The sequence below is a fragment of the Hypanus sabinus genome, chromosome 21, assembly GCF_030144855.1.
Source record: "Hypanus sabinus isolate sHypSab1 chromosome 21, sHypSab1.hap1, whole genome shotgun sequence".
NCBI lineage: Eukaryota > Metazoa > Chordata > Chondrichthyes > Myliobatiformes > Dasyatidae > Hypanus > Hypanus sabinus.
The window spans coordinates 58,576,803-58,604,227 of NC_082726.1; the positions used below are offsets into that span (position 1 = coordinate 58,576,803).

Consider the following 27,425-nt stretch of genomic DNA (forward strand, 5'->3'; position numbering starts at 1 on the left):
ATTTAGAAGAATGAAGGGGGATCTCAATAAAACCTTTCAAATGTTGAAAGGCCAAGAAAGTGTAGATGTGGAAAGGATGTTTCCCATGGCAGGGAGGTCTTGAACAAAAGGGCACAGCCTCAGGATAGAGGGGTGTCCATTTAAAACAGAGATGTGGAGAAATTTCTTCAGTCAGAGGGTGGTGAATTTGTGGAATTTGTTACCACAGGCAGTTGTGGAGGCCAGGTTGTTGGGTGTATTTAAGGCAGAGCTTGATAGGTTCTCGATTGGACAGGGCATCAAAGGTTACAGGGAGAAGGACAGGGAGTGGGGCTGAGGGGGGGGGGAAAGGATCAGTTATGATTGAATGGCGGAGAAGACTTGATGGGCCAAATGGCCTAATTCTGCTCAATAATGATCAGACTCTTGAACCAGAATGGACGACTTCACTCAAAACAACACTGAACTGATCAGTGAATGCAACCTATGGACTCACTTTCAAGGACCCAACAACTCATGTTCTGAGCATTATTTATTTATTATTGTGTATCTTCTTGTATTTGCACAGTTTGTCAGTCTTTGTTTTCATTGACTCTACTGTACTTTGTACTTCTGTGAACCCCTGCAAGAAAATAAATCTCAGGATAGTATTTGGTAACATATACATACTCTGATAATAAATTTATTCTGAACTTGATGATGCCAAGCAGAGATTATTTTGCATGCGGTGAATGATCAAAGAGCATCCCCAACTATCATCAATGGGAATTAATCAAAATATATCCTATAACAAATAATTTAAACTGGACAAAGTGAGCTTCCAATTTCACTTTATAACTAGTTACCCATCTCTACTTAAAATAAACTTTCATCAACATTGTTTCCAAAGTAAGAGCGCCCTCCAGTGTCCACAGGAAACAATAACAATCACCACCCAGGATTTAGGTAACCACTTTTATGTCAAATGCTTAAAGTAGAATACGAAAACTTCACAAGCAAAATAATCTCTTATTAATTTGCTTTTCCTCAATAAGATGAAACTATTTAAGGAGTATTGTCACAATCCAATAACAATTAGTACAGCAAACACGAGGAAATCTGCAGATGCTGGAAAATCACACACAAAATGCTGGTGGAACACAGCAGGCCAGGCAGCATCTATAAGGAGAAGCACTGTCGACGTTTCGGCCTGAGACCCTTCGTCAGGACTAACTGAAGAGACAGATACTAAGAGATTTGAAAGTAGTGGGGGGAGGGGGAAATGTGAAATGATAGGAGAAGACCGGAGGGGGTGGGATGAAGCTAATAGCTAGAAAGGTGATTGGTGAAAGTGATATAGAGCTGGAGAAGGGAAAGGATCACGGGACGGGAGGCCTTGGGAGAAAGAAAGGGGGGGGGAGCACCAGAGGGAGATGGAGAACAGACAGGGTGATGGGCAGAGAGAGAGAAAAAAACAAACAACTAAGTATGTCAGGGATGGAGTAAGAAGGGGAGAAGGGGCATTAACGGAAGTTAGAGAAATCAATGTTCATGCCAACAGGTTGGAGGCTACCCAGCCGGTATATAAGGTGTTGTTCCTCCAACCTGAGTGTGGCTTCATCTTGACAGTAGAGGAGGCCATGGATAGACATATCAGAATGGGAATGGGACGTGGTTTTCTCCTATCATTTCGTATTTCCCCCTCCCCCCCCCCCCCCCCCACTACTTCCAAATCTCTTAGTATCTGGCTCTTCAGTTAGTCCTGACGAAGGGTCTCGGCCCAAAACGTCGACAGTGCTTCTCCACAATTAACACAGTCAGGACTTGGAGGGCGGTGCGTTAAATTGAGGGCAATTAAATTGAGAGAAAATATCACCCTTCACTCCAACAACCGGCAGTCCAGATTTTCAGCCTGGCATAATGGATTCTGGATTTAAACTTTGAATTTCTAAGGGTATTTTCTATCTAGGAGATTTGTCTGATGAAGGAACGATGATGTCTTTTAGTCAAATAGTACAGAAATTTAACATACCCAACAAGGATCTTTTTCATTTCTTTCAGATAAGAGATTACATGCAGAAAAATACATCATTGTTAACTGATTTCTATAGATCTGACATAGAAAAGAGGGTGTTTGGTTCTAAGGGTGAAGTCTCCATTAGTACTTTTTACAGCATCCTGAGGGAATGTTCTTGCCCCATGCACCCCTCCTACAATTTCTTCTCCCTCCTGCTGTTTGGGAAAAGCCTCCGAAGCATTCGGGCTCTCACGACCAGACTATGTAACAGTTTCTTCCCCCTAGCTATCAGACTCCTTAATACCCGAAGTCTGGTCTGACACCTTGCCCTATTGTCCTGTTTATTATTTACTGTAATGCCTGCACTGTTTTTGTGCACTTTATGCAGTCCTGTGTAGGTTTGTAGTTTAGTGTAGCTTTCTCTGTGTTGGTTTTTTTTTAAGTAGTTCAGTCTAGTTTTTGTACTGTGTCATGTAACACCATGGTCCTGAAAAACATTGTCTCATTTTTACTATGTACTGTACCAGCAGTTTATGGTCGAAATGACAATAAAAGTGACTTGACTTGATTTGACTTGTGGAGAGGCTGAACAGCTGGGAAGGGTCTGGGAGGAAGGGCTGGGAGTAGAAGTTACAGTTGAAACATGGGAAGACATCTGTGATAATGCAAAGAAAATTTCAGTTTGCATTCGAACTAGAGCATTGCAACTCAAAATTCTGCATAGAGCCTATCTAACTCCAGATCGTCTCTTGAAATTTAAGACAGGGGTTTCTCCAATGTGTTCTAAATGAAAAGTAAATACTGGAACTTCCACCCACTGTTTTTGGACTTGTCCCAAACTTCAGGCATACTGGAGTGATATTCTGGGTGAAATGGAAAAGATTCTGAAGATGGAGCTTGAAATGGACCCAGTGTCTTTCAATAGACAATAGGTGCAGAAGTAGACCATTCGGCTCCTCGAGTCTGCACCGCCATTCTGAGATCATGGCTGATCATTCACTATCAATACCCAGTTCCTGCCTTGTCCCCATATCCCTTGATTCCCCTATCCATCAGATATCTATCTAGCTCCTTCTTGAAAGCATCCAGAGAACTGGCCTCCACCATCTTCCGAGGTAGTGCATTCCACACCTCCACAACTCTCTGGGAGAAGAAGCTCTTCCTCAACTCTGTTTTAAATAACTGACCTCTTATTCTCAATCCATGCCCTCTGGTACTGGACTCTCCCAACATCTGGAACATATTTCCTGCCTCAATCCTATCAAATCCTTTAATTATCTTAAACTTTTCAATCAGATCCCCTCTCAATCTCCTCAATTCCAGCGTGTACCAGCCCAATCTCTCCAATCTCTCTGCGTAAGACAGCCCTGCCATCCCAGGAATCAACCTAGTGAATCTACGCTGCACTTCCTCAATTGCCAGAATGTCCTTCCTTAAACCTGGAGACCAAAACTGTACACAATATTCCAGGTGTGGTCTCACCAGGGCCCTGTACAAATGCAAAAGGACATCCTTGCTCTTGTACTCAATTCCCCTTGTAATAAAGGCCAACATTCCATCTGCCCTCTTCACTGCCTGTTGCACTTGCTCATTCACCTTCATTGACTGATGAACTAGGACTCCTAGGTCTCTTTGCATTTCTCCCTTACCTAACTCTACACCGTTCAGACAATACTCTGCCCTCTTGTTCCTGCTTCCAAAGTGGATAACTTCACATTTATTCACATTGAATGACATCTGCCAAGTATCTGCCCACTCACCCAGCCTATCCAAGTCTCCCTGTATTCTCCTAACGTCCACTTCGAATGTCACACTGCCACCCAGTTTAGTATCGTCAGCAAACTTGCTGATATAGTTTTCAATGCCCTCATCTAAATCGTTGACATAAATCGTAAAGAGCTGTGGTCCCAATACAGAGCCCTGTAGTACCCCACTAGTCACCTCCAGCCAGTCCGAGAAACACCCATTCACTGCTACCCTTTGCTTTCTATCTGCCAACCAGTTTTCTATCCATATTGAAACCCTGCCCCCAATGCCATGAGCTCTGATTTTACTCACCAATCTCCTATGTGGCACCTTATCGAATGCCTTCTGAAAATCTAGGTACACAACATCCACTGGCTTACCCTCGTCTAACATCCTTGTTACACCCTCAAAAAACTCCAACAGATTAGTCAAGCATGATTTGCTCTTGGTAAATCCATGCTGGCTCGGCCTAATCCTATTACTGCCATCAAGATGTGCCACTATTTCGTCCTTAATAATGGACTCAAGCATCTTCCCCACGACTGACATTAGGCTAACAGGGTGATAGTTCTCCATTTTCTCCTTCCCTCCCTTCTTGAAAAGTGGGATAACATTAGCCACTCTCCAATCTTCAGGAACTGATCCTGAATCTAAGGAACATCGGAAAATGATTACCAATGCATCCACAATTTCCTGAGCCACCTCTTTTAGAACCCTCGGATGCAGACCATCTGGACCTGGGGATTTATTAGCCTTCAGTCCTACCAGTCTACTCATCACAGTTTCTTTCCTAATGTCAATCTGTCTCAATTCCTCTGATATCTTGTGACCCTGGCCCATCCATACATCTGGGAGATTGCTTGTGTCCTCCCTGGTGAAGACAGATCTAAAGTACGCATTAAATTCTGTTGCCATTTCCCTGTTTCCCATAACAATTTCTCCCAATTCATTCTTCAAGGGGCCAACATTGTTCTAACTATCTTCTTTCTCTTCACATAGCTAAAAAAGCTTTTGCTATCCCCTTTTATATTCCTGGCTAGACTGAGCTCATACCTGATTTTTTCTCTCCGTATTGCTTTTTTAGTTAAGATCTGCTGGTCCTTAAAACTTTCCCAATCATCTGTATTCCCACTCATCTTAGCCCTGTCATACTTCTTTTTCTTTAATGCTATACAATCTCTGACTTCCTTTGTCAACCACTGTGGCCCCTTCCCCCTCTTTGAATCCTTCCTTCTCATTGGAATGAACTGCTTTTGCATCTTTTGTATTATGCCCAAGAATATCTTCCACTGCTGATCCACTGTCTTTCCTGCCAGGGCATCCGCCCATTTAACTTTGGCCAGCTCTTCCCTCATGGCTCCGTAGTCTCCTTTATTTAATTGCAACACTGACACCTCTGATCTGTCCTTATCCCTCTCAAATTGTAGATAAAAACTTATCATGTTATGATCACTACTTCCTAATGGCTCCTTTACTTCAAGATCACTTATCAATTCCTGTTCATTACACATCACCAAGTCCAAAATAGCCTCGTTCCTGGTTGGCTCAAGCACAAGCTGTTCCAAAAATACATCCCTTAGACACTCCACAAACTCCCTATCCTGGGGTCCAGCACCTACCTGATTCTCCCAATTCACCTGCATGTTGAAATCTCCCATAACGACTGCATTACCTTTAGCACATGCCAGTGTTAACTCCCCAATCAACTTGTACCCAATATCCACGCTACTGTTTGGGGGCCTGTACACAACACCCATTAGGGTCTTTTTACCCTTACTGTTCCTCAGCTCAATCCACACAGACTCTACTTCCCCTGTTCCCAAGTCACCTCTTGCTAAGGACTGAATCTCATTCCTCACCAACAGGGCCACCCCACCCCCTCTTCCCATATTTCTGTCTCTACGATAGCACATATACCCTGGTACACTCAATTCCCAGGCCTGATCCCCTTGCAGCCATGTCTCTGTTATCCCAACAATATCGTAGTTCCCCATTTTCATCTGAACTTCAAGCTCATCTGTCTTATTTCTGACACTACGCGCATTCAAGTATAGAATTCTTAGCCCATTCCTCCTCTCCTTGTTTAAAACACTGTCTATTGTACCTAACCCAGCTCCTTGAACTTCCATCGGGCTAATTGCACCTTGAATTTTGATGACCTTCTCAAGATCACCCAAACCTTCTACACATTTAACCCCATGCTCCTTCTGACCAACCCTCTGGATCTGGATCCCTGCCCCCTGCACATCTAGTTTAAACCCCCCTGAGCAGCACTGGCAAACATTCCTGCAAGAATGTTAGTACCCCTCCGGTTCAGATGTAGACCGTCCCTTCAAAACAGATCCCAATGTCCCTGGAACAAAGACCAATTATCCAAAAACCTGAACCCTTCCTTCCTGCACCATGCTCTCAGCCTCATATTAATGTGCATAATCATTCTATTCTTTGCCTCACTCGCACGTGGCACAGGTAGCAATCCCGAGATTGTCACCCTGGAGGTCCTGCCTTTCAGCTTCACTCCTAACTCCCTGAACTCTCTAAGCAGGACCCCCTCACTCACCTTACCTACATCCCTACATGGACCACTACATCTGGGTTCATGCCCTCGTTCTCAAGAATAGCCTGCACCCGATCTGAGATGTCCTGGACCCTGGCACCAGGGAGGCAACATACCATCCGAGACTCCCGATCTGCCCCACAAAATCTCCTATCTGACCCCCTGACTATAGAATTTCCTCTTAGGCTTTCCCAGCAGTCATATTATTAATGCACATCAGAAAAAACTTTTTAACATCCTGATTTTCTGTGCGAGGAAGAAAATTTTACTTGTTGGATATCCAATAAGGCCCCTGAACTTTTTGGTTGGTGTAAATTAATCATGGAATACATTCCTATGGACTTTTTGACATGTATGGTACACTCAAAAACAAATAGTTTTCATAAAATATGGCAACCTTTTCTGTAGTATGTAGATGTAAACCTGTCTGCTATACTAATAAGGGTTTTTGTATAGGATGTTGTGGTGATGTCTATATTTTGATGGAGTTCTGATAGCTGATATCTGTGAGGGGAAGAAATGTAAATGTAAATATATCTGGAATTTGAAAGTTTTGTTATGCTGAGCAAAAAAATAAATAAAATTTAAAAAGAATTAGAATATGAAGTACTTGATTTCATATCCATCAGTAAAAAAATTGTAATAAAATCAGGTAATAAAACATACCAATTACTAAGCTAATTGTTAACAATACACTCATTGGCCACTTTATTAGGTACACCTGTCTATTAATGCAAATATATCAGCTAATCATATGGCAGCAACTCAATGCATAAAAAACATGCAGGCAGGGTCTAAAGGTTCAATTGCTGCTCTGACCAATCAGTGGTGCACAGTCAAGCATGTTAAGCCTTGAAGTGGAGAGGCTACAGCAACACTAGGTTCCACTCCTGTACCTAATAAAGTGGTCCTGTGTGTATAATACAACATAAATGAATAATGTCATTGTGCAGTGAATATTCCCTTTACTCCTATTATCAATAAAAGCAATCTACCCTTTGCCTAAGCATGTTTGAGTAATGCAAAAGACTCGATCTGAAATGGTCTGATTCAATCTAAACCAGCGGATCCTAAACTTGTTAATACCAGTAACTGAGGGATCTGTGGACCCCAGATTGGGAACCCCTGGTGTTGAGGCATGGCTCTGACTATTTGATGTAATAGTTAATAACATCTGAAGTAGTGCATTTAACTAAAAATGCATTTAAAATTATGTTCATTTGCAATATTTCATTTGACATTTCCATGTTTTCCAATATATACCATGACTACATTGTGCCAAAGTTTAAGACAGATGACACAAGCTATGTACCAAATTGCAGGACATACTGTGTTTATGATCTGTTCTTCAACAACTCCAGGTAAAAGTAACAAACATATTTTACAGTATGTTATGCAGCACACTGAGTGAAGCAAGATTGCCAAATCCAAAACTGCACCCTATTAACAGACCTTACAAATAGTGGAAGTAATTTAATATTAGTACAAGCAGTCCATGAGTTATGAACGTCCAACTTACGAACAACTTGTGCTTATGTTCGGCCTGCTGCAAAGCCTATTATATTGAAAATCTGAGTTAAGTACAATGGTTCGTAGTGACGAATGCACGCACTACGTTGTGACGCTCATGAAAAAATTGCGTGGCTTCAGCGGTTTGTCGCCTTGTGGAAAGTGAATGCTGTCCCACTATTTTAAGTCGGATCCTGTTGCCGTTAACACTGTGCTGAGTGTGTAACTTTGTATTTGGCTTAAATTTTTCTCGTATTTATCCTTGTAACCATGTCCAAAGCATAAATCTGATGCAAGTGCTGGTGATGCATCAAAGAAAAGGAAAACAATCATGGTTGAAAATAAGGTGGAAAAATAAAGCGGTCAGAAAAAGGTGAAATGCCATCTGTTATTACTCGGTCAACGATCGGAACAATTTTAAAGGATAAAGTGAGAATAATGGAGCATGTGAAAGGCCCTGCCCCGATGAAAGCTACAATTATTACTAAACAATACAGTGGTTTAATTATTGAAATACAGTACATACGTTTCTTAAGTGTTTTATATACATAGAAAGGTAAAATAGACACTATATACTAAGACAAACATTTGACTAACTGACGCTAAATAATACCAGATGTACCTGTTCCAACTTATGTACAAATCTGACTTAAAGACGGGCTCAGGAACAGAACTCGTTCGTAACCCGGGGACTGCTTGTAGTAATCTTTTGAATTTGAAAAGTATTGATGGCAAGTTATTACCTGGGAGCCTCCTGCAAGTTTTAAACAGTAGCTAGACTTTATATATGGTATACAGATATTGCATTACTGAAAATTTGTCAAGCAGGAGAAACTTCTTTTCATAGAATCAGTCTATTAAATTAAAATGTTAATGCTATTACCCACTCTAGCTAAAACCAAAAAGTATGTCACTTATTGGTATTCCAGTAGATATTACATATTTCTGAAGTATATCAACCCCTGTATAAAAGTTCCCAGAAACTTGAAGAACAGAGGGGGCTTGTCCGTATGATATACCGTAGGATCTTCTGGTCTTTATCCACTTCAGTGTTATACTGCTGCAGAGTAAGTGAGATGGTTCCCTGAATACGTCCTGCCACCTTGCCATTCTATTAAAGAGGTGATTGCAGACAGTATGGAATTTTAAAAATTAAGATAGTTTATCTACCCCCATAGAGAAACTGAAAAGCAAAAAAGCAAATACTATATATGTACATTTTAGCCAATAATGCTTAAAGACATGGATTTCCGGGTGCCTCAGTTAGCAGAGGTCTCACTTCTGGAGATCTTGGGGTAAGGCACACTCGAAATTTTAACATAAAGCATGGACTAATTTCAATGCAGTACCAGAAGTGTTTTAACTTTAGAATGAAGAAGTTATACTAGGACCTCTTTTCCTCACTAATCAGTACAAAATAATTCCACATTGCAACTTGAAGAATAGTTCTGCCTAGATCATCTTTATCCCTGAATAATACCTAAAACAGCAACGGACCTTTATCAAAGTACTGTTTGAGGACCATTGCAATATGCAGGTTGACTGCTGCATTGAACAATATATTACAGTACTTGATAAACTATTAATGCTTTTGGATGAATCGACATCAAAAGCATGGTTGACATACAAATTTTTGCCTCCTCCTCTACCACCTCATTAGAAGAAAAAAGTCATACTCATGGAGCCACATGGTATAGAATCCAGTCTTCCAGCCTACGAAGTCAATGCTGAACATCACTAATCTTACACTGTTCCCATTTTATTCTCGCCACATTCTCATCAAACTCTCCCAGATTCACTCACTCATCTACACTCCAGGATTGATTGCAATAGTCAATTAATCTGTGAACCAGCATGTCTTTGGTTGTGGGAGGAAAACTGAACACGAAAAGGAAACCAATGTTGCCACAGGGAGAATGTTCAAGCTCCACGTAAACAGTGCTGTGGTCAAAATTGAACCTAGATCACCATAAGTGTGAGGCAGAAAACCATTGTGTTTTGTCCAATGTTGGTTTAAAAAACACAAAAATGAATGCTTCTAAAACAATCATAACAAAACACTAAATAAAATTAAAATTAAAAATGAAATATTCAGCCCTTAGTTCACTCCTCAATTAAAATTCCAATTTCAGGATTTAGTGTACTGTCTGTCAAAAATAATAAAATGTGAATGAAAATCCTCAAGTATTCAATTAAGAACCTTGTGGCTAAAATATGATGCTGTACATCCAGTTCTTATTTCAAAAGATCATAATTTTAATGTTTATAATTATAATGAAAACTATTGACATAAATGTGTCTCAAGATAATTATTCCCTCTGGAAAACCACAACCAAAAAAATGCTGAGCTTATAATACATATGCAGGTTTACATAATCAAAGTTACATAACAATAGAGGTTTACATCAGCAGATTCTGCTTAATCTAATAGCGTAGCTTTCATTAGAACATGTCCACATAAACTGTGCATGGACTTCAGAGCTATAATAGATTATTCAGATGTTTAAAACCAGCACTCATTAATTCCCATCAGTACCTGTTTTAAAATCCTCTGTGAACTTGGAACAGATCGCTGTGATTTCACTGTCTCCCGTGTTTTTCCACTGTTGTGAGGCTTGGATTTTCCTGCAATAATTTTGTTTAAAAAGTGTTACCGAAGTGAAATTCATGGTCAACACCGTACTGAAACAAGAGCTTTCATTCTTGAAAAATGAAAGAAAACTAACACAACTTAATACACTTAAAGTAACATAACGTGGCACTATAAAAATACTTATGAAAATAGTTTAGCATTATTCCGGCTGCTATTACATCAATCGACCAATTAGTTTTAATTGCCTACACTTACTTCCCACACAAAAAATGTTGGAATCCATCCATCTTAAATAAGCAATTCCTGTTATTATTTTTGCCGTATTTGCCAATATCTGAATAGCAATGTTATTACTTTCTCCACAATACTGCCTCACCTTAATGAAGAAGCATCAGACCTACATATTAAATCCTGCTCCAGAGGTATTTAATTTTGAATTTTCATAACCTTATTTTTTTCCTGTCAATTCAGTTTATCTCCTGCAGCTCTTAATGCTTTATCTATTTCTACCGTGGCTTGTTATCCCATACCCACTTTAGATTGAGACTTGCCAAATAAACATAACAGATGTGACAAATAAAATTTGATGCACAGCCATTATCTCCAAAATAAGTTAGCAAGGCAGCCTGTCATTATGAGCCATTTTAAACCAGTAATTGTGCTGAATTTACAAATGACAAACCCCAGCTCGCTTTTATTGATGCTCTTGTGGTACTAAAAACATTGATCCCTTCAAGCAGTATCCCATCACATCCATTGATTTTCTACTGTTTGACCATGTAACTTGACCGCTGACAGCCCATTCGTAGGATCCACTTTCCCAATAATCAATACCATACCCTCGATTCAACCGGGGAAAATTTAGCATCGTCTTAGCTGCTTTATCTCTGGATGCAGAGGCAAAATGTCCAAGCTGTAATGGAAAGTGGAAAATACCCAGCAAGACTAAACATTGTGATACATCACAAAAAGAATACAATTGCACAAATTGCAAGTTTCTAAAAAGGCCACTGACTTTCTTTAGGGTCAAAAAAGATAAAACAGCATCTTTGATAATTCTGTGTGCTAGATTGTCCTTGACATCATTTTTGTCATGTTATTAAAATATGTTTCCTAACTTTACAGTTTTCTTAAGAAAAATTTTGTTGATGTGGTTTTAGAAATCAGAGTTGTAATCATATTTTCTACAGGGTTTCCACCATCAGCATAAACAGCACACTCTTCTACATTACTCCTTAGGTGAAGTTATTAAAAGTGATGGAAAATATCTTACATTTTATAATCCTTTGCTCATAGATGATGCATTGTTTGAATCTGCCATCTTCTCACCAAAATAAATTTGATTTGCATAATATTTTTTACATTTGAGAGGGGACCTCATTGAAACTTGTCAAATTTTGAAAGACCTGAATAAAGTGGATGTGGAAAGGATGTTTACTTTAATCAGAGAGTCTAGGTCCAGAGGGTACAGCCTCAGAATAGAAGGATGCCTTTACAACAGAAATGAGGAGGAATTTCCTCAACCAGCGGGTGGTGAATCTATGGAACTCAATGCCACAGAATGGCTATGGAGGCCAAACCATTGGGTATATTTAAAGCAGAGGTTGATAGATTTTTGATTAATAAGGCTATCAAAAGTTACAGGGACAAGGTGGGAGAATGGGGTTGAAAGGGATAATTAATTAGCCATGATCAAATGGCAGAGCAGACTCGATAGGCTGAATGGCCTGATTCTGTTCCTATATTTATATCTTATGGCTATTTGCTCTGTCCCTAAAATTCTCATTTTCAATGCATGACAGACATGATGGTACTGCGTGTGGAGAAGTACCAATTATCGTCACACTGCAAACTTCTATCCTGGAGAGAGGCCCTAAGCAAAGGTTTCAGAATAGAAAAGTAAGAAAGGGAAACCTGCTAGATCAATATTAGATGATTCTGTATAGGTTGGTTCCATTAGAAATCTAAGAGTAATACTCATATTGTAGCCCTGAGTGAAAATTGGACTAATTGCATTATTGGGGATGAAGTAATAAACAAGTTATCATACATGATTAAAATAAATGGAAGTGGAAAAAATAGAATGGAGCCATTGTTGTAAAATTGTTCCTCTGTTGTAAAATGGAGAGAACAGACACACATTGTGCCACATTAGCGAAAGCATGACTCCTCATACAACTATGCACTGCCTGTGCATAGGAGTAATTAATAATACTTGATTTCTGAAATGTTGTGAATCTTTCAAAGACAAAGCCACCTCATGATGGATTTACATCATAAATACAGGAGTTGGGCAACAAAGGCATTGCAAAAGCAGTGTACGGCTTGAAAATAATCATAATATTTGTGATAAGTCAAACACAGGATATTATTGTAACTAAGCAACAAAATCTATGATTTTCATCAAAAATTAATTCTGCAATTTCAGATAACCAGCCAATCCTGTGTAGCAGAACTGGAAGCAAGTAATAGTTTTCAAGTATTAATTTCCTTCTCTTAGCTCAGCCCCAGCCCAGCTGTAATTTTGTGTTGGGCATGGAACTAGCAACCCCATTCCATAAAAGCCCAGAGCTAGAGAAACTCAAGACATCATCCCTGGGAGAGGAAGAATCTTCGAAGATGGACTATACCTGGGAACAGGACTGAACCAGGACTGTTCCAGGACAGAGGAGCTGCTGCCGGCTATACCCCAATACCGGTGATGAGCTTAAATAATCACAAGGAAATCTGCAGATGCTGGAAATTCAAACAACACACACAAAATGCTGGTGTAACACAGCAGGCCAGGCAGCATCTATAAGGAGAAGCACTGTCAACGTTTCGGGCCGAGACCCTTCGTCAGGACTAACTGAAAGGAAAGATAGTAAGAGAATTGAAAGTAGTGGGGGGAGGGGGAAAATGCGAAATGATAGGAGACGACCAGAGGAGGTGGGATGAAGCTAAGAGCTGGAAAGGTGATTGGTGAAAGTGATACAGAGCTGGAGAAGGGAAAGGATCATGGGACAGGAGGCCTCGGGAGAAAGGGGGAGGGGGAGCGCCAAAGGGAGATGGAGAACAGGCAGAGTGATGGGCAGAGAGAGAGAAGAAAAATCAACTAAATATGTCAGGGATGGGGTAAGAAGGGGAGGAGGGGCGTTAACGGAAGTTAGAGAAGTCAATGTTCATGTCATCAGGTTGGAGGCTAGAAAGAGCTTAAGTAATCTCTCTCTTACATGGCACCAAAAGTAATTGTGTCAACAAGACAATCTTGACATTCTGATTGTTCTCTTCACAACTCCACATCTCTAAAAACATAAATCATACATGTTTTTCCATTTTACAGTTCTGATGAAAAGTCACTGATTGCCCTAAACTGTGAATTTTGTTTTTCTATTCACAGTCTGCTGCCTGACCTGAGTATGTCCAATATTCTCTGATTTTATTGCACAAAATGCTAGTTAGGCCAAATCCATCACAAAAGTTCTAGTTACCACTTTACAGGGAGAATATAATAACCCTGGGAAGGGTACAGAAAATTTGCCGGAAAATATGGCTCACTTCAGAAAATGAGGTTTGATTAAAAGAGATGAATGAAATTATGTCACAATCAATTTTTTGAATGGAGGGGACAATAACAACAGGGTTGTCATGATGGGAGATTTTAATTTCCCCAATATTGATTGGCATCGCCCTAGAGCAAGGGGTTCAGATGGGGTGGAGTTTGTTAGGTCTGTTCAGGGTAGTTTCCTGACACAATATGTAGTTAAGCCTGCAACAGGAGAGGCTGTACTTGATCTGGTATTGGGAAATGAACCTTTTCAAGTGTTAAATCTCTCAGTGGGAGAGCATTTTGCAGGTAGTGATCACAATTCTATCTCCTTTACCACAGCATGGAGAGAGATAGGAACACAGGAAGTGTTTAATTGGAGCAAGGGGAAAATATATCAGGCAGGAACTTGGAAGCATAAATTGGGAGCAAATGTTCTCAGGGAAATTTACAGAAGAAATGTGGCAAATACTTGGGATATTTACATGGTGTTCAGCATAGGTATGTTCCAATGAGACAGGAAGGCTGTTGAAAATCTAGTCGAAAAGAAAAGCTTATGGAAGGTTTATAAAACTAGTTAATGATAGAGATCTAGAAAATTATAAGACTAAAAGGAAGAAGCTTAAGAATGAAATTAGGAAAGCCAGAAGGGGACAAGAGAAGGCCTTGGCAAGCAGGATTAAGGAAAACCCCAAGGCATTCTGCAAGTATATGAACAGCAAGAGGGTAAGACATGAGAGAATAGGACCAATCAAGTGTGACAGTGGAAAAGTGTGTATGGAACAGAGGAGATAGCAGAGGTACTTAATGAATACTTTGCTTCAGTATTCACTACGGAAAAGGGCCTTGGCAATTGTAGGGATGACTTACAGCAGACTGAAAAGCTTGAGCATATAGACGTTAAGAAAGAGGATGTGCTGGAGCTTTTGGAAAGCATCAAGTTGGACAAGTCACCGGGTCAGGCCCAGATATACCCCAGGCTTCTCTGAGAGGCGAAGGAGGAGATTGCTGAGCGTCTAGCGATGATCTTTGCATCATCAATGGGGATGGGAGAGATTCCGGAGGATTGGAGGGTTGCAGATTTGTTCCTTTACTCAAGAAAGGGAATAGAGATAGCCCAAGAAATTATAGACCAGTGAGTCTTACTTCAGTGATTGGTAAGTTGATGGAGAAGATCCTGAAAGGCAGGATTTATGAACATTTGGAGAGGCATAACATGATTAGGAATAGTCAACAGGATTGAATTTTTTGAGGATGTGACTAAACACATTGATGAAGTTAAAGCAGTAGATGTAGTGTATATGGATTTCAGCAAGGCATTTGATAAGATACCCCATGCAAGGCTTACTGAGAAAGTAAGGAGAAATGGGATCCAAAGGGGACTTTGCTTTGTGGATCCAGAATTGGCTTGCCCACAGAAGGCAAAGAATAATCATAAGACGGGTCATATTTTGCCTGGAGATCAGTGACCAGCAAAGTGCCTCAGAGATCTGTTCTAGGACCACTTCACTTCATGACTTTTATAAATGACCTGGATGAGGAAGTAGAGGGATGGGTTAGTAAATTTGCTGATGACATTAAGTTTAGGGGTGTTGTGGATAGTGCAGAGGGCTGTCAGAGGTTACAGCGGGACATCAATAGGATGCAAAACTGGGCTGAGAAGTGGCAGATGGAGCTCAACCTAGATAAGTGTGGGTGGTTCATTTTGGTAGGTCAAATATGATGGCAGAATATAGTATTAATGGTAAGACTTTTGGCAGTGTGGAGGATCAGAGGGATCTTGGGGGTCTGTGTCCACAGGACACTCAGTTGCTGCACAGGTTGACTGTGTGGTTAAGATGGCATACAGTGTATTGGTCTTCATCAACCGTGGGACTGAGTTCAACAGCCGAGAGGTAATGTTACAGCAATATAGGACCCTGATCAAGCCCCACTTGGAGTAACCAGAACTGAGCACAGTACCTCACTACAGGAAGGATGTAAAAACTATAGAAAGGGTGCAGAGGAGATTTACAAGGATGTTGCCTGGATTGGGGAGCATGCCTTATGAGAATAGGTTGAGTGTGCTTGTCCTTAGAATGATGGAGGATGAGAGATGACCTGATAGAGACGTAAAAGATGATGAGAGGCATTGAACGTGTGAATAGTCAGAGGCTTTTTCCCAGGGCTGAAATGGGTAATGTGAGAGGGCACAGTTTTAAGATGCTTGGAATGCACTGCCTGAGTCAGTAGTGGAGGCAGACACACTAGTGAAGTTTAAGAGACTACTAGACAGGTATATGGAGGAATATAAGGTGGGGGTTATATATGAGGCAGGGATTGAGGATTGGCACAACATTGTGGGCCGAAGGGCCTGTAATGTGCTGTAGGTTTTCTATGTTCTAATAATCAGAAATGGAGTTTTAAGTTAATTGGTGGAAGAATTAGAATGGAGTGAATAAAAGTTGTTTTTCTTCAGAGAATAATAGGGATCAGGAATTCACCGTCCAATGATATTAGAAGCTAAAGCCCTCATTGTTTTTAAACTGTGAGAGCATTTGAAATGTCTCAGCTGGAAAGTGAGATAATCTGTGAATTCTTTATTGATTCAATGAGCAGAATAGTTTTCCTCTTATACATAAAATTCCAGGTACAATTCCAGGTACAACATACTGGCTGGGACTTCAGAAAGAAAACCATTAATAACAATATTTTTAAAAATGTATATCTTTCACTATTGAAAGTATTGTGACCCGTTTGTATTTTTACGAAATAAAATTGAAAAGATGTTTAATTTCTCACAAGTGTTGAGTCAACATTACCCACCTTTGCTAGTTTTAGCATCACTTGACCACCATCTACTGAGAAGGTTTAGTATCACATTATTTTCCAGTCACAATATGTGAAACAGAAACAAAATCTATCTCTCTCTTTGACGTGAACACACACTACAATACAGCTCTCAAGTAAAGGATTATAAAGATTCACCACCATTTGGACCAAGAAATTTCTTCTCATTTCAGCTCTAAATGGCTGAGCCTTTATTTCAAGACTGTAACCCCTGGAATGGAGTCCAAAACCAGGAAAACATATTTTCTGCATCCACCCTCTCAAGCCCTGTTAAGAATTTTACCATGTTTCAATGGGATTGCCTCTCATTCTTCTAAACTCAAGAAAACACTTAGACTTCCAGGAATTTTCCTCATACTCCCTGAATAGCAGACATATCTTTATGTTTCAGCAAGGAGATTTAAAAAAATGTACACAATACTCCAGGTGCAGTCTCAACTATATAACTGAGCTTGTATTTTTGAGATTATATGATCTCATTGAAACGCATGAAATTCCTACATACAGCATTAGACATGGTAGAAATAGGGATTACATTTCCATTTACTAAGGTATCTGAAACCAGAATTCAAAGTATCAAAGTAAGTGGCTGCCCAGTCACGACTGAAATAAGAAGAAAGTTGTGCATGTACAAAAGAGTGAATCATGAGAATTCTCAGTCCAGTCAGGGAATAAAAATTGACTGGTCTTTTAGATAATAAAGAAATCAAGGGATATGGCAGGAATGTGACATTCTGAGTAAAGATCTTACTGAATGGCAGAGCAACAATTAGTGCAAATCCTACTACTGCTTCCAATTTCTTGTGCCAACATCCTTGTGTGGATACCCCCATATCATATCCTTTCTTGTCTAAAACCTACAGTGATGGATTAGCAAGTTTCTGGCTTTTCAAGTTGGGCAACCAGTTCAGCAAACCTCATGGAATACTCAAACTAGTTATCAAGCATTGAAAGTGATACATTACAGTCAGCTTCATCTCCAAATATCTTGTTTTCTAGCTGTGCAGCCCAATTCACAATATCAACACAGCCCAAAAAAAAAGCATTATAACCAAAGTTAGTTTTGAACTCCAATCATAGTCACAACACAAGAGAATAATTAAGCTTACCATCATCATCTTTATTTTCCAAGGGAACGCTCCATGCAATCAGGTTTCTGGCTGCCCGTCCTTCTTGAGCAACTATTTTTCGGACTTTGTCATGACTATTGGATCGCTGGAATGAGGCCTAAAGATAACAAAAAAAAATCCAATGTAGACTATTTCCATATAACTAAAAATAAATTACTTCCCTTAAATGCCCCTTCACTATCCACTCCACAATTTTCTTTACCCTTCACCTCTTGGATTGAAGGTGCTAAGCATATCACTCAAAATTTAAACAAATTTTTCTCCAACTCCCCCAAGCCAGCTTGAAGAAGGATCCCAGAATCTGTAATATAATCACAACCCATGCAAATGCATTGACACTTTAGCTGAGAGCTCAAAGCAACAGCAAGAAATTCAATATCATGGATGCCATTGCCAAGTCGGAACCCTTTCTTTGTAAAACTGTGAAACAGACAGTAAAAGAATGGTAACTGGCCCCAAACCTACACTGCATGTGACAATTGTAGTGTGCCTAAGTAGAGAACAAGTAAAGCAAAAGGAAAACACAAAATATGCTGGAAACTCAATGAAAATAATATGACAAAAATATCCATCAGATCAGACAGGACACCCGTTATCTTTGTTTTTCTCTTCACTGATGCTGCCTGATATAGCTGTTGACAGTCAACTAACATAAAAAAAAACAAATTATGGGAACAAAATGAAACTATAGTTGGACAATGAATTTACCTGCCAAAATATCATCAGACTTAGTCTAAATCTTAATTTTGTATCTTGGGTTGCCAGCTTCACTTCAGCAAAGAGACATAATGCACAACGTAATGCTGAGGTTTTATCAGACTGAATTGGAGTATTGAGAGCAGTATTGGGCCCCTCATCCAAGAAAGGATTTGCTGGCATTGTAGAGGGTCCAGAAGAGGTTCACGAGAATGATCCCAGGAATTAATGGGCTAACATATGAGGAGCGTTTGATGGTTCTGGTCTGTACTCACTGGAATTTAGAAAAATGAGGGGGAATTTCACTGAAACCTATTAAATATTGAAAGGTGTAGATAGAGTGAATATGGAGACAATGTTTGAATGTTCAAAGTACATTTATTATCAAAGCATGTATGAGGGATGATTGAAAAGTTCGTGGCCTAAGGTAGAAGGAGTTATACAGCTCTCGTTACATGCACATGCAGTTCAACTCTATCAATCACCCGATATATATCATACAACCTTGAGATTCACCTTACGCATAGCCACAGAACAAAGAAATCCAAAAGAACTCATTGAGAAAAAGGCTGCCAAACACCCAATGTGAACAAAGGGAAAAAAAACAAATCATGCATACAATAAAAGTAAGCAAATAGCATTCAGAACATAAGTGAGAGACATGAAGTCTGGAGCAGCTGGAGCAGCCCATCGCCTCATCCTCTGTTCAGCAAAGAGCCAAGTAAAAGTCAGAGAACAGTGATCAGAACTGGTCCGACCTTCACCTCTTGTCCTGACACCCTGCCCTTTCAATCCATCCAGTCTGGCATTTAAATCATCTAAAGTTCCTAGCACGAGATCCAGGCCCCATCACATCGATATGCTCTGGGCCCAGACCAGAGGTGGGCAGATCCAAGATCTGCCTTTGCTCTGCTCCGTTCACCCCAATTTGCCTCAAATATGCCTCAACCTCGCCTTCCACCCGCACACTTCAACCCTTGACTCAGCCTCACCTTTGCTCACCTCTCTGTTGTTTGTAGTGATCATTTACCATAAATTTTACAAGAAAAAGTGTTAATAATAAAGTACTTCATTGTATTCTTTGCTTTGTTTGCTGCCAGTAAGATGGCTTCACCAGCAGCATCTCAAACCAATAGTAGAAGAGTCTGGAACCAGAAGGTGGGCGCAGCTCAGTATACAAGATGTCTCCTTAGAACAGAAATGAGGAGGAATTTGTTTATCCAGAGTGTGGTGAATCTGTGGAATTCATGGCCACATATGGCTGTGGAGGCCAGGTTAATGGGTATACAGTATTTAAAAGTGTAGTTTGATAGGTTTTGATTAGTAAGGGCATCAAAGGTTATAGGGAAAAAGGCAGGAGAATGGGGTTGAGAATGGGGATAATATATCATTCATGATGGAATGGCAGAGTAGACTTGATGGGCCAAAATGGCCTAATTCTGTTTTTCTGGGTCTTAAAGTCTTATCTGAGGCAAATAAGTGTGGAAAATGTTTGACTATGAGGTCAGATTTTAGAGATGCACACGAGCGTTCTGCATTTACCTCCAGCTGGAACAATATTACACACAAGTTTATCAGATCTCCACTCTGCAGATAATTGTTATATCCTGAGAAAATCCAAATTTAAAAAATCACTTAAAATTTTTTTCAACATATCCATTACAAGGGAAGCTGGCATAAGAATTGCTGCAACATATCCATCTCTGCAGCTACAGGTCTTTTTAATTCCCTCCACCATGCACAAGATTTCAAAGAAAACATCTGAAATACATTTCACACAGATCTAACTGAATGCTGATGATTCTATATAGGGCCTGCAAGGTTATATACTACTATCCCACCACTACCTCATTGGGAGCAGACTATGAACAGATTACATTAACTCAAGCATAAAACCTTGCAACTTTACTCTGAATTAAGCAACATTATTATCAAATTTAATCAACACTTCACCTGTGAATCTGTTGGGTCAATACCTTTCTTGAGAGTCTCTTGGGGTCAGACACTGTCTGGTACTCCCGGTGTGGCCTCCTGTACATAGGTGAGACCCGATGTAGTTTGGAAGACAGCTTTACCGAGCACCTACCCTCTGACTGCCAGAAAAAAAAGCAGGATTGCCCAGTTACCACCCATTACAATTCCACTTCCCATTCAGATATGTCTATCCATAGCCTCCTCTGTTGTCGTAATGAGGCCACACTTAGGTTAGAGGAACAACACCTTATATTCCATCTGGGTAGCCTCCAACCTGATGGCATGAACATCGATTTCTCGAACTTCAAGTAATGCCCCCCCTCACCCTTTCCCATCCCATTTCCCCCGTCACGTTATCTCCATACCTGCCCATCACTTCCCTCTGGTGCTCCTCTCCCCTTTCTTCCATGGCCTTCTGCCAGATTCACCTTTCTCCAGCCTGTATCTCTATCACCAATCAACTTCACAGTTCTTTACTTTATCCCTCCCTCTTCAGGTTTCATCTATTACTGTGTTTTTCTCTCTCCCCTTCCCCCCCCCCCACCTTTTAAATCAACTCCTCAGCAATTTTTCTCCAGTTCTGATGAAGGGACTCAGCCTGAAACATTGACTGTACCTTTTTTCCAATAGATGCTGCCTGGCCTGTTGAGTTCCTGAAGGGGAAGGGATTAAGTAAAGCACTGAGAAGTTGATTGGTGAAAGAGACAGAAGAACATGGAAGAAAGAAAAGGGGGGAGGAGTACCAGAGGGAGGCGACAGGTGGATGAGGAGATAAGGTGAGAGAGGGAAAAGGGGATGGTAAATGGAGAGGGGCGGCATTGCCAGAAGATTGAGAGATCAATGTTCATGCCATCAGGTTGGAGGCTACCCAAACGATTAGAGGAATAACTCTTAATATTGTTTGGGTAGCTTCCAACCTGATTTTGCAACTACTTCAGACTGATATATAAATATTCCAGACTAACCTGAATCTGGAACTGGTGAAATTACTCTTCAATCACAGTTTAAAGAAACATGAAAAAATTAACAAAATAGAACATTGTCCACAATTTTTAGGTCTTTGGGCTATACAGAACCATAGGATGGCAATACAAGGGCAATAAGATAACCAAGGGTAGGGTGGGGCTAAAAAAGTATTCTGCCGAAGGTGGCAGAGGATATGGTAAGATTCTTAATGAATATTTTATAACTGCCTTTACAAAAAAAAGGGGGTGGGGGAGGGCATGATGCAGATACTGTAGTTCAGGTGAATGAGTATAAAATATTAAACAGGATAAACTTGGTTTAAAAAAAAAAGTAGTTTACCATCTTCACAAAAATATAAATTGCTTGGCCCGTGTGAAATACAGCCCACACTTTTTAAGAAAATGAGAAGAAATTCTGGAACCTTTCACTGCAATTTTCAAGGATAGGTTATCTTAACCAAGGATATACAAAGAGCAATAAGATAACCAAGGATAGGATGGGGCTAAAAAAGTATTTTGCCCGAGGTGGCAGAGGATATGGTAAGGTTCTCTCTGGCTGCCAAGGATTTGGAAAACTGATAAAGCTATACTGCTGAATAATAAGCTTATTGAAAACTGGTTAAAATTGGGTAGCATGAAAATTGCTAGAATTCATTATTTGGGACAGTTATAAATATCCATCTGGAAAATGATGGACCAGGAACAGTAAATATGGATTTGTTCTGACAAATATTCAAATTCCTTGAGGAAGAAATATGAAAAGTCATTGAGAACAGTTTGTTACAGATGAAGCTCCACAGAGATCACAACTTGGCTCCTAACTGTAGTCATCATACAGAACATAGAACAATACAGTACAGACCCTTTGGTCCATAATGTTCTGCTGACCCTTTTATCTACCGCAAGATCAATCTAACTCTTCCCTCCTGTATAGCCTTCGCTTTTTCTATCATTCATGTGCCTAAGAGCTTCTTAAATGTCCCTAATGTATCTGCCTCTACCACCAACCCTGGCAGCAAGTTCCATGTACCAATCACGCTCAGAGTAAAAAAAAACCTTACCTCTGACATCCCCATATACATAATCTGCTCCAATCACCTTAAAATTATGCCCCCTCAATTAGTCACTATATTAACAATTTATTACTGGTTTATTAGTGTCATGTACCAAAAAAAATCAGAAAAGTTTTTGCTTTGCATGCTCTCCAGACAGATCATACCACATATAATTACACTGAAGTTGTAAAAAGTAAGCAGAATGCTGAATGTAGCATTGCAATTACAGAGAAAGTATAGTATAAGCAGCCAAATAAAACCTAAGATTCATAACAAGGTACACTGGAAGATCAAGAATTCATCCTTTAGTATATAGACCATTTAAGAATCTGATAATAATGGATTAGAAGCTGCTCTTGAGTCTAGTGGTTTGTGCTCTTGGACTTTTAAAAAAAAATTTCTGCCCAACAGGAGTGACAAGAAGAGATTGACCATAGGCCAGCTACACTAGTTTACAAATGCATCAAAAATTGGCCATGTGCTCAACACAGAGGATGAAAAACAGGAAATTGCAGTCAACAAATAAAAAAGGTGGCAAATAGAACATAGTTGAGAGAATCGCAAGGTAAGGTCTTTGGAGAGACACAATAAGGCAAGAGCATATAGAAGGTATTGAGTATAAATGAAAGGATATTGAATGGTATGGCAGAACAAAAGGACCTTGAGCATGTTGGTACAGATCCTTAAAGGTAGCAAGACAGGTCATTTAGATGGCATAAAAGTGGTATTCATCTAATTTTTATTTGCCAAGGTAGAAGAGTAAGGAATTTGCACAAGAATGTCATACAACACTATTCAGAATACAGCATATGAACATCCTACAGTTGTAGTCACCATGTTATAAAAAGATGTGAGTCCCCTTAAAGAGGGTAAAGAAGAGGCAGATAAAATTCAATGTAAATTTATTATCAAAGTATATATACGTCACCATATACAATCCTGAGATCTATTTTCTTGCAGGCATTCAGAGTAAATACAAGAAACACAATAGAATCAAAGACTGCACCCAATAGGACAGAGAAATAACCAATGTATGAAATACAACAAACTGTGCAAATACAAAAAATAAAAATGTTAATAACAACAAATAAGCAGTAAATATTGAGAATATGATATAGAATCCTCATCATCCGCGCTGCTCTGCTGGGTGAGAAGCTGACAGTGATGCAGGTGGATGCTTCCCTGGTGTCATGGATTATTGATTACCTGACTGGCAGACCACAGTACGTGCGCTTGCAACACTGTGTATCAGAGAGTGGTCAGCAGCACTGGGGCGCCACAGGGGACTGTCCTGTTTCCCTTTCTCTTCACCATCTACACCTCAGACTTCCAACTACTGCAGAATCTTGCCATCTTCAGAAGTTTTCTGATGACTCTGCCATAGGTGGATGCATCAGCAAGGGAGATGAGGCAGAGTACAGGGCTACAGTTGGAAACTTTGTCACATGGTGTGAGCAGAATCATCTGCAGCTTAACGTGAAAAAGACTAAGGAGCTGGTAGTGGACCTGAGGAGGGCTAAGGCACTGGTGACCCCTGTTTCCATCCAAGGGGTCAGTGTGGACATTGTGGAGGATTACAAATACCTGTGGATACGAATTGACAATAAACTGGACTGGTCAAAGAACACTGAGGCAGTCTACAAGAGGAGTCAGAGCCGTCTCTACTTCTTGAGGAGACTGAGGTCCTTTAACATCTTCTGGATGATGCTGAGGATGTTCTACGAGTCTGTGGTGGCCAGTGCTATCATGTTTGCTGTTGTGTGCTGGGGCAGTAGGCTGAGGGTAGCAGACACCAACAGAATCAACAAACTCATTCATAAGGCCAGTGATGTTGTGGGGGTAGAACTGGACTCTCTGACGGTAGTATCTGAAAAGAGGATGCTGTCCAAGTTGCATGCCATCTTGGAGAACGTCTCCCATCCACTCCATAATGTACTGGTTAGGCACAGGAGTACATTCAGCCAGAGACTCATTCCACCGAGATGCAACACTGAGCATCAAAGGAAGTCATTCCTGCCTGTGGCCATCAAACTTTACAACTCCTCCCTCAGAGTGTCAGACACCCTGAGCCAATAGGCTGGTCCTGGACTAATTTCCACTTGGCATTATTTACTTACTATTACATAATTATTTATGGTTTTATATTGCTATATTTCTACACTATTCTTGGTTGGTGCGACTGTAACGAACCCCAATTTCCCTTGGGATCAATAAAGTATGTCTGTCTGTCTGTTTGAAATTACTGGAAAATCATAGAATTAAGATCTGTTTTCATTGAAATATAAACGATAGTGAAAACAAGAGTCTACTCTATCAAGATTAAAAGGAAGATATATGCTTACTATGTTAACTGAGTCCGAAAGGGCTATGGAGCAAGTAATGGAAGATGTTATTAGGTTTGATCAGTCCTTTTCAACTAGCGTTGACACAATGCTGGATGACGACCACTTTCTCTATTGTAAATTTTCTGCAATTTTATGTGCCACAAATTTAATCAACATAAACATGATTGGTATAAATCTCAAGCTAGTCACCCATAATGAAATACCAATACGAAGCAAAACCATTTTAAAACCTCCCAGCCAAAAAAAAAATGCGAACTATTACACTAGAAATACAGGCAATAATGGAAGAAAGTGAATGAAGTGCTTAGCTACCAGAGACCTTGAACACCAGAAATTACTTTGTTGAATAGACAAGAACAATCACACTCTGTATGGTCACATTTAAGTATAGCCATTTGAGAAAGACATAAGAATACAAATGTAAATCTGTAGGAAAGGGAAATTGGTGGCAAAAATTGCAAATTTTATACACAAATTCCCATAACACAAAAGGAAGCCTGTCAGCAAATTTTTGAGATACTGAAACTGTAAATATGTGTTGACTGAAGCACTTTCAAGCTTCCAGATGATATTCACACTGTCAACACCAAAATAGTTTCTTCATCACAACTTTAAACTATAGTAATATATACCATGGAAATCTGCTCAGCTGTCCTCTATCAAACAGAAAGGTAAACTAGTCTTTTATTCAGGTAGGGAAAGGCACAACCTTAGTATCTTCCAAAAGTATAAATGTCTGAATCTCCCCCCAGAATAAAACTACAAGTGGATTGTTAAGCAACAGAATGAGAGGAATCTGCAGCTAAGCAGCAATAATATCCGCTGATGATTTAGAAAGCATTTGATTTTTCCACTGCAGAGTACACAAACAAAAACATACATACAGAGAAAAAGTAGAGCCTACAAGTGGATTCTTCAGAATTCTCTTCCATCGATATACTTCAGTACTTTCACAAGCTACAGTTAAGGACGCATTCTGTCTGCACCATTACTAAAATATACTGCGCTTAATGACATGATCATCTGACTGAACAAAAATAGACCTCTTTTCATCCTGCTTAGTTGTCCAACCACGTCTGCTTCCTTCTAATGATACAAACAGAAGTTCTTTTGGAAAGTAACACATATAATGTGACCTTCAATCCTGTGTGCTTCTTGAATTATAACCGTTCTGCAGCTTTGGTCACTGCAAGGCCTGTATATTTGACACTATAGCAAAGAACCATTCCTGCACTGCTGCCTTGTCATAATCTTGGCTAAACTAAGATCAGCATTTAAACAGATTACAAATACCTTACTTCAACATGTTTAATAAATTAAATATGCATTACAATTTTAACATAAACATACTTAATTAGCATAAATAACCCAGCAGAGCTAGCTACTTTCCATCATTCCAAGAATGAAACAATAAACTTAAAAAACTGAACTTTTGGTTAAGAGCTTCTTGTAGTCTGCAAGAACATGCTTATGAACTTGAACTAAAAAATGAAAAATGCAAGTGGTACTCATCAGGTCAGGCAGCCTGAATGGAGTGAGAAAGAGATTTACCGTTCTGAGTTCACCTTTTAGCAACCTGAAATATTGACCTGAAGAAGATGACATCAGCAAACAGCAAGACCAAAGACAACATCCTTCAGACAGTTCACAAAACAACCATTTTTACTTCCTTTACCACTACTACTTTCAAATATGATTCTGCTACTATTGGAACCTGTGATTTACCTTTTGGTGGTGTGTTTGAGGCCTGACTGAGCAATCTGGTGCTTTGCTGTCTATGAGGGAGTTCAGTGAGGTTTGGAATGGAGTGTATGGCCTGGAGGCCAAGAAGCCTGGAGCCCATGATCAAAGCATTGAACAAGATTGAAATTAACAAGAAGAAGAACCAGAAGAACCAGGTTGACCAGTCTCTCCCTAGCTCTTGCTTGATGCTGCCAGAAGATGGTGCTGGAGTCATGGGTTTTGGGCCAGGTTTAGTCACTGCATTTTGTGGATTGGGTTCTGCTGTTCATGTAATTTGTGTTTCCGGTTTCTCCTTTTTTATTGCTATTTAATGTGATTCTGATTGGGGTGGACTGTCTCTGTTGCCTGCAGATAACGAACAACTCAGCACTAAATCGAAATGAACTGAACTAAACATTCCTTAACCGTTTCAATGACTCTGGTTTGATTTTTATGTTGTGTTTTTGCTTGTTTTTTGCCATTTGTGAGATTTGTTCTTTATTTGCACGTTGGGTGTTTGTTAGAGTCATAGAAAAATACAGCACAGATATTTTCTTTCAATGGCTTCCACAGTGTCTCTATTTTGTAGCTATCTGTGGGAAGACAAATCTTATGGTTATATACTTTGATAATAAATGTACATTTAACTTTTGAATTTTGAACTCTAATATCCTTTGCACAGATGTTGCATGACCTGCTGTGTATTTATAGCATTTTGTTTTTTTTTTGAAATTTCAGATTTCTAACATTTGCCCATTTTTACTTTGCCTTTCACTTATGAACTACAAACCAAGAATCATTTC

The 27,425-nt window shown here is 39.8% G+C and overlaps 1 protein-coding gene across 2 annotated transcripts in view; it reads right to left on the reverse strand.

Annotated features, from left to right (window-relative positions):
- scaper (S-phase cyclin A-associated protein in the ER) overlaps positions 1 to 27,425 on the reverse strand; it is a 325,667-nt gene that overhangs the window by 291,564 nt on the left and 6,678 nt on the right. For both annotated transcript variants that reach the window (XM_059946644.1, XM_059946645.1), the window contains exons 3-4: positions 17,845 to 17,962; positions 10,324 to 10,412 (exon numbers count right to left, since the gene is read on the reverse strand). In XM_059946644.1, coding sequence (XP_059802627.1) covers positions 10,324 to 10,412; positions 17,845 to 17,962 — 207 coding nt within the window. The remainder of the gene's footprint in view (positions 1 to 10,323; positions 10,413 to 17,844; positions 17,963 to 27,425) is intronic.